An 8,941-nucleotide genomic window follows, 5' to 3' on the forward strand; every position below is an offset into this window, starting at 1 on the left:
TTTATTTGCACCAAAAGGTAGCTGTAAGTGGAAAATGCAAGTCAAAGAGTATCCATAGTTAATAACTCTTTTTTGTAAAATGTGCAAATAGGCATATGTAGAAAAATATCTGAAAGACTAAACAAAAGATGTTTAACAATGACTGCTTCTGAATTTGGGGACTACATGCAATACGTAGTTTCTAGTTTTTTGCTTATTTACATCCTTAATTTTCCTAGCCATAATCATGATTTATTTTGCCAAAAGAAAAAAACAGAAAATGAGAAACCACCTGGAGGTGGCCGTGGTTCACAGTATCTCTGGCTCATGCTCCTTTTCAGTTTTCAGTGGGTTTGCACATGGGTTGGTAAATTACGGTTTAGAAAAACAATCAGGGTTGAGGGACAGACACAGGGGAGTTGTGATTTAGGGGGAATAAAAGCCTTTTTTCCTGGAAAAGTAGTCTCTTTATGAATGTAAACCTTCCCTGTAGACGTTTATTGTAGCCATACGAGAGGAAAGTTAAATACTCATTGTTATGTGGCCCTCTTAAGTCACCATAGACTCAGAATCATGCCTTGTGGGGACACAGAGAAAACTCCCACTATAGCGATTAATGAAATGCCCAGAATCATTTTTATTCTCCAAAAATTAATGATATTAATAGAGAAATGAGATCGAAATCTGGTGTTGAAAGTTATTCACCTAGAACTATCCAAATGCCTGGTTTGCTAAGTTAAATTTAAACCAGGTACTTTCATTTTTGAAATGCTTCCCTGGCTGTCCAGAGTAAAACTGTGTATCATGTACCTAACAGATACTTGGATTGGACCCAGACACTATATAATGCCCAGCCCTCTTTTGAAATTTCAGATAATGTTTAATTTTTTAATGTTGATAAAAATAGAGGAGTAATTTTTTTGTTTTGAGTTTTGTTTTGCAGAGTGTCATCTGTGAACAGAAGTTTTTATTAACACAAGTCCCAAGACATTCCCACTTCTGAGCTCCTTCCTCTGGTCTGCAATGTATGTATACAGCAATATATCTCACAAATCGTACTTGTTCTGGAACATTAAATAGACACGTGTCCTGAATCATCAGGGACTATCTCCATCCCCGAAGCTGTATGTTCAATAGCTTTCTCCAGAGGTGGTGCGACTTGCTTGGCTACTCCTGTCTTAGCCTGAATTTCATGCTTTATAGATAATTCACTTACCACAGGAAACTGTAGCAAACAAGGAAATGAAATAAGTTGCTTGCTTGAATAAAATCATTCTAAAAAAGAAAACAATACATAACTCTGTTGGTTTTAGACCGCATTTAACATAAATCTTAATTTAAGGTGATACAGATTTTCTTGTAAATGTCTGAATTACAAGACAAAGCACACAGTTTCTGGTATAGAAAACAAGGGGTTTTTTCTCTACATTTGTGTCTAGGGAGTTGGAAAGTTTATAATGCTTCCCAAGATACAAATTGAGACCTCCAGACTACTGTTGTGTTTATTGTTGATTGGCAAACTCTGTGGCTAGTAATGTTGGAAAGGGAATTGGTAGAGAGAGAGATTAAACAGTTATGAAACCTCTTGATTTGAGCAAAAAGAAAATTAATAAATAATGGCAATAATGTCAGTCCAAAAATCCCTGAGTAAAGAAAACCTCTGAAAATATTAAAGCCCAATTAAAAATTTTAAATCAATCAAGTATTCTTTTTGATTTAAAATCATCTTACATTTAAATATTTATACATAAAGGAATATTAGTTCCTTCTCTACTATCTATATACTCAGGAAATTAGAATATAAATGACTAATTTTCTCACAAAGTAAAAAACTATACTTTAAAAATTATAGTTTCTTTGGAAACAATCAGAATAATAGAAATTTGCTACCTGAAAACACAATTGCTTCTTGGAGGTGAGTCTCTTGTCACTTAAAAATGAACGGTCTTCAAGCTGTTCTAATGTGGCACCGCAGGCAATGTTTTCCTTGGCTTCGATATTGACTTTGGGTTTCTGCCAACAGTTTCAACTTTTCGTCCTGTCAACATATTCCGTGAACATCCTATCCGTGTTCAGCTGTTAAGTATATTAACTATTTCAGGGAGTGATGTCAGCAAGAACCGGAATAGGAGTTTGTCAGAACAGGAGTTTCTAGTGCTCATCCCTTGCAGAAACATCAATTTGAACAAGTATCCATGCACGAAAATAACTTCACTAGAGCTCAGGAATCAGTTGAGAAGTTATACCACCCAGTTGCAGCACAGAAGTAAGAAAAGACACATTGAAGTGCGTAGGAAGTACAATTTCACATTACCAGTGTCACCCCACCTTCAAGCCTGGGCAGCACAGCATGGAGAGAGATACCCTCTTGCATGGAAGAGGGACAGTTAAGATAGCACCCACCTTCACCACAGACCCCAAGCACCAAGCCCACTCCAGTAAACCCCGGCACCAGGATTCAGGCCTGCCACAGGCCAGACTGGCCTCTGTGTACTCAGCCCCATGCTCACCCCAGACCAGGTCAGCCTCTGGGGCTCTAGACTCCAAGGTGGCCACAGAAGACCTAGACTTCAGACCTGCTCCAGCTCTAGCCTGGCCCCCAAGACTCTAGCCTCCACATTAGCCCCAGCAGCCCAAGGCGCCAAGTTAGTACCCATGGGCCTAGAATTCAGGCCATCCCCTGCAGATCCAGCACCAGGTCAGCCTCCAGAGATCTTGGCCATGTGGACCCAGATGCTGGGCTCACCCTAGTGGACCCTGGTCCCAGGACAGCCTGAATAAACTCAGAAACAGGTCTGTCCCCATGAACTCAGGTGCCAGGTGATCCCCATGTTAGGCTGGCCCCTGCAGACTCAGGCTTAAGGCTCATTTCAGTGCCTAGTCAGCCCTCAAGGATCCATGCTTCAAGCCAGTCCTTGTGCACAGAATACAGACAACCACAATGAATGAACCCAGAATCCAGCCCTGCCCACCTTAGAACTCCAACAGAAATCCTGTGCATAGACCCCAACAGACAGCCCACCCATAATCTCTGGTCAATCTGACTAGTGAACGGCTTCCTCTACTGAAGCTAGTATGTAAAGACTGAAATAGGTACCTACTTCAATGCAAGGCCACACTGATCACAAATAATCAGGGAAACAAGAAACCACCACAGGAAGAAAATAAAGCAGCAGGAGGCGACTCTAAAGAAATGGAGATCTATACTGCATGACAAAGAGTTAAAAATAATTATCTTAAGAAAGCTCAGTGAGCTACAAAACAATATAGATAGCCAGTAAACAAAATCAGGAAAATAATACATGAGCAAAATTAGAAGTTCAACAAAAAGATAGATAGGAACCATAAAAAGAACCAAACAGAAATTCTCGAACTGAAGAACACAATGACTGAATTGAAAAAATTCACAAACATCTTCAGCAGCAGACTTGATCAAGCAGGAGAAAGAATCAGCACACTCAGATACAGGTCATTTGAAATTACCCAGTCAGAGTAATAAAAGAAATGATAAAGATTGCAGAAAGCAGACAAAAATTATAGGACACTGTTAAGAAAACTAATATGCATGACAAGAGTTCCAGAAGAAGCAGAGAAAGAGAAAGTTGCAGAAACTTATTTTTAAAAATAAGAACAGAAAACTCTCAAAATTTGGAGACATAAATGAAATAAATATCCAGATTTATGAAGCCCAAAAGAACTCCAATAGATTAAATATAAAGAGATCCTCACCGTGACAAAGAGAGAATTTTCAAAGAAGCAAGAGAAAAGCAATTCTTCACATACAAGGGAAGCTTCATAAGATTATCAGTGGATTTCTCAGCAGAAATCATGTAGGCTGAGAGAATGGGATGATATATTCAAAGTACTGAAAGTACAAAACCTGGCAACCAAGAATATAATATCAGGCAAAGCTGTCCTTCAGAAAGGAAGGAGAGAAAAAGAATTTCCCAGATGTATTAGTTCAGTTTCACATTGCTGTAAAGATACTACCTGAGACTGGGCAATTTATAAACAAAAGAGGTTTAACTGACCCACAGTTACCCATGGCTGGGGAGGCCTCAGGAAACTTATAATCATGATGGAAGGCAGAGGGGAAGCAGACACCTTCTTCACAAGGTGATAGGAGAGACAGAGTGTGCATGTGCAGGGGAAACAGCCACTTTTAAATCCCTCACTATCATGAGATCACAGCACAGGGGAAACCACCCCAATGATCCTATCACCTCCCACGAGGCCCCTCCTTCAACATGCAGGGATTACAATTCAAGATGAGGTTTGGGTGGGGACATGGAGCCAAACTATATCATTCTTCCCCTGGCCTTTCCCAAATCGCATGTCCTTTTCAGATTTCAAAACCAATGATGTCTTTCCAACAGTCCCCCAAAGTCTTAACTCATTCCACAGTAACCCAAAAGTCCAAGTCCAAAGTCTCATCTGAGACAATGAGCCTTTAAAATAAAAAACAAGTTAGTTACTTCCAAAATACAACAGGGGTACAGGAATTGGGTAAATGTTCCCATTCCAAATGGGAGAAATTGGCCAAAATAAAGGGGCCACAGGCCCCATGCATGTGCAAAACCTAGCAGGGAAATCATTAAATTTTAAAGCTCCAAAATAACCTCCTTTAAGCCCCTGTCTCACATCCAGGGCATACTAATGCAAGAGGTGGGCTGTTAAGGCCTTGGGCAGCTCTGTCCCTGTAGCTCTGCAGGGTACAGCCCCGACGGCTGCCTTCGTCGGCTGGCACTGAATGCCTGCAACTTCTCCAGGCACAAGGTGAAAGTGGTCAGTAGATCTACCATTCTGGGGTCTGGAAGATGGAGGAACTCTTTTCACAGCCCACTGGGCAGTGCCCCAGTGGGGACTCTGTGTGTGGGCTCCAACCCCACATTTCACCTCTGCATGGCCCTAATAGAGGTTCTCCATGAGGGCTGTGTCCCTGTAGCAGACTTCTGCCTGGACAGCCAGGTGTTTCCACGCAGCCTGTGAAATCTAGGCGGAGGCTCCCAAAGCTCAACTCTTGTTTTCTGTGCACTTGCAGGCCCAAGAGCACATGGAAGCCACCAAGGCTTGCACCCTTGAAGCAACAGCCTGAGCTATGGAACCTTTTAGCCATAGCTGGAGATGGAACTTTTAGCCATAGCTGGAGTGGCTGAGGCACAGGGCACCAAGTCCCAAGGCTGCACACAGCAGTAGGGCCCATGAAACCATTTTTCCCTCCTAGGCCTCTGGGCTTGTAATGGGAGGGGCTGCCTTGAAGATCTCTGAAATGCCCTGGTGACATTTTCCCCATTGTTTGGCAGTTAACATTCAGCTCCTGGTTACTTATGTAAATTTCTGCAGCCAGTTTGAATTTCTCCCCAGAAAATTGGTTTTTCTTTTCTACCACGTGGTCAGGCTGCAAATTTTCCAAACTTTTATGCTTTGCTTCCCTTTTAAACATAAGTACCAATTTAATACCATCTCTTTGTGAACACACATGACTGTATGCTTTCAGAAAAAGCCAGGTTATATCTTGAATGCTTTTCTGCTTAGAAATTTCTTCTGACAGATACCCTAAATCATCTCTCTCAAGTTCAAAGTTCCAGAGATCTGTAGGGCAGGGGCAAAATGCTGCCAGTCTCTGCTAAAGCATAGCAAGAATGACCTTTGCTTCAGTTCCCAATAGTTCCTCATCTCCATCTGAGACCACCTCAGCCTGGACTTCATTGTCAATATGATTATCAGCATTTTGGTCAAAACCGTTCAACAAGTCTCTAAGAAGTTTCAAACTTTCTCACATCTTCCTATCTTCTTCTGAGCCCTCCAAACTGTTCCAACCTCTGCCTGTTACCCAGTTTCAAAGTTTCCTTCACATTTTCAGGTTATCTTTATAGCAATACCTCACTCTGTCAGTAACAATTCTCTGTATTATTTATCTTCACACTGCTAAAAGATATTACCTGAGACTGGATAATTTATATACAAAAGAGGTCTAATTGACTAACAGTTCCTCATGGCCAGGGAGGCCTCAGGAAACTTACAATTATGGTGAAAGGTGAAGGGGAAGCATGTACCTTCTTCACAAGGCAGCAGGAGAGAGAGCATGTGCACAGGGGTAACGGCCACTTTTAAACCATCAGATCTCATGAGAACACTCTCACTATCATGAGAACATAATGGGGGAAAACACCTCATGATCCAATCATCTCCCAACAGGTCCCTCCTTTGACACCTGGGGACTGCAATTCGAGATGAGATTTGGGTGGGAGTTCAGAGCCAAATCATGTCACCAGACAAATAAAAGCTGTGGGATTTCAACACCATTAAACCTGCCTTACAAGAAATGCAAAAGGGAATTGTCGAGTTTAAACAAAAGGACACTAACATGAAAACATATGAAAGAATAAAACTCCATTAAAGGTATTCTTATACAGTCAAATACAGAATTCTCCAATACTGTTATTGTGCCACAGTCACTTTTAACTCTAGTATGAAAGTTAAAAAACAAAAGTATTAAAAAATAACTATAACTACAACAATTTGCTAATTAATACACAACATACAAAAGATATAAACTATGGCACAAATAATAAAATGTAGGGGGAGAAGTTAAAATACAGTATTTCTAAATGCAGTCTAAGTTGTTACCAGATTAAAAGAGATGGTTATAAATATGAAATATTTTATGTAAACCTCATGATAACCACAAAGAAAAAGTTTATAGTAGATACACAAAACATAAAGAGAAAGGAATTAAAGCAAATTGCTTCAGAAAAATCATTAAGTCACAAAGGAAGACAGTGAGACAAAAAGAAGCAACAAAGGAGCTATAAAACAATCAGAAAACAATTAACAACATGACAGTAGTAAGCCTTTACCTACCAATAATTACTTTAGATATAAATGTATTAAATTATCCAATCAAAAGACAGAGTAGTTGAGTGAATAAAAAACAAGACCTAACTATATGCTGCCTGTAAGAGATTAACTTTCGCTTTAAGGACAGACATAAGCTGAAAGTGAAGGGATGAAAAAAGGATTGCATTAAAATGATAACCAAAAGAAAGCAGAGGTGGCTATCCTTACATCAGACGAGATAGAGTTTAAGTCAAATACTGTCACAAGAGACAGAGAAGGTCATTATACAATGGTAAAAGGGTCAATTCATTAAGAAGATAAAACAATTGTAAGTACATACGTACCCAACATCAGTGCATCTAAATCTATAAAGCAAATATTAACATAACTAAAGGAAAAATAAACAGCAACATGCTTTCAACAATGAATTAGATCACCTAGACAGAAAATCAACAAGGAAACTGTGGACTTCAAAACACTATAAACCAATAGCCCTAACAGACATGTGTAGAACATTCCTTCCAAAAGCAGCAGAATGCACATTCTTTTTAAGTGCACACAGAACATTTTCCAGGATAGGTCGTATGTTAGGCCATGAAAAACATCTTAACAAATTTAAGAAGATTGAAATCATATCAAGCATCTTTTTCAACCATAATGGCATAAAAGTAGAACTCAATAACAGAAGGAAAAATGGAAAATTCACAAATATGTGAAAATGAACATACTCCTGAACAACCGATGAGTCAAAGAAGAAATCAAAAGGAAAATCAAAAAATATCTTGAGAAAAATGAAAAGAGAAACAAAACCTGTGGCATTGAAAATTTATGGGATGCAACAAAAGCAGTTCCAAGGAGGAAGTTTATAGCGATAAATGCCTACCTTAAGAAAACAGAAAGATCTGAAATATCCTAACTTTACACCTGAAGCAATAAGAAAGCAAAAAAACAAAAAAACAAAAAAACAAAAAAAACACTAAGCCCAAAGACAGAGAAAGAAAGAAAATAATAAAGATCAGAGCAGAAATAAATGAAACAGAGACCAGAAAAACAACAGAAAAGATCAGTGACACTGTTGTTGTTTTTAAAAAGATAAATCAAGAAATCTTTAGCCTAATTAGGAGAAAAAGAAAAAACTCAAATAAAATTGTAACTGAAGGAGGAAACATTACAATGGATACCACAGAAATACAGAAAATCATGAGACTACTATGAAAAACAGTACATCAACAAATTAAATAACATAGAAGAAATAGATAAATTCCTAGGAACATACAACCTACCAAGACTGAATCAGGAAGAAATAGAAAATCTGAACAGACCAATAATAAGTAAGGAGATTGAATCAGAAATAAAAGCTCTTAACTAAGAAAAGCTCAGGACCTGATGTCTTCATTGGTGAAGTCTATAAACATTTAAAGAAGAATTAGCACAAATCCTTCTCAAACTCTTTCAAATAATTGAAAAGGAGGAAACACTTCCAATCTCATTTAATGAGGTCAGCATTACTTTGATAGCAGAGCCAAACAAGAACATCACAAGAAAACAAAAGTAAAATTATAGATCAATGTTCCTGATGAACATAGATCCAAAAATCCTGAAGAAAATCTTAACCAGACTAAATTCAACAACACATTAAAAGGATCATGATCAACCGAGCCTGGGACGCAAGGATGGTTCAACATATGCAACTCAATAAATGCTATATACCACATTCACAAAATGATGGATAAAAATCATATGATCATCTGAAGAGAAGCACTTACAACTACGTGCAGAATCTAAAAAAAGTCAAAGTCATGGTAACAGAAAGTAGAATGGTGGTAGCCAGCATATGGGGAGTGCCAGCTATGGGATGGCTTTGGTCAAGGGGTCCAAAGTTTCAATTACACAGTGTGAATAAGTTGGGGGATCTAATATATAACATTGTTTCCCATCATCCTGAAGCAGCTGTATTGATAGAACTGTGGAATGGTCTTTTGAAGTCACAATTACAGTGCCAACTAGGAGACAATACTCTGCAGGGCTGGGGCAAGATTCTCCAGGTGGCTGTGTATGCTCTGAGTCAACATCCAATACATGGCACTGTTTCTCCCATAGCCAGGATTCACAGGTCTAGGAA

The 8,941-nt window shown here is 39.0% G+C and overlaps 1 protein-coding gene across 1 annotated transcript in view; it reads right to left on the reverse strand.

The window, feature by feature from the left end:
• The window catches only part of KLKB1 (kallikrein B, plasma (Fletcher factor) 1), a 35,128-nt gene extending 29,065 nt beyond the window's left edge, over positions 1 to 6,063 (reverse strand). The window contains exons 1-3 of the mRNA XM_011980780.1: positions 6,003 to 6,063; positions 1,870 to 2,055; positions 1,196 to 1,254 (exon numbers count right to left, since the gene is read on the reverse strand). Of these exons, the coding sequence (XP_011836170.1) occupies positions 1,196 to 1,253 (58 nt within the window). The 5' untranslated portion in view covers position 1,254; positions 1,870 to 2,055; positions 6,003 to 6,063. The remainder of the gene's footprint in view (positions 1 to 1,195; positions 1,255 to 1,869; positions 2,056 to 6,002) is intronic.
• Positions 6,064 to 8,941: the final 2,878 nt, after the last annotated feature.

The sequence above is a fragment of the Mandrillus leucophaeus genome, unplaced genomic scaffold (genome assembly GCF_000951045.1).
Source record: "Mandrillus leucophaeus isolate KB7577 unplaced genomic scaffold, Mleu.le_1.0 Scaffold217, whole genome shotgun sequence".
Taxonomy (NCBI): domain Eukaryota; kingdom Metazoa; phylum Chordata; class Mammalia; order Primates; family Cercopithecidae; genus Mandrillus; species Mandrillus leucophaeus.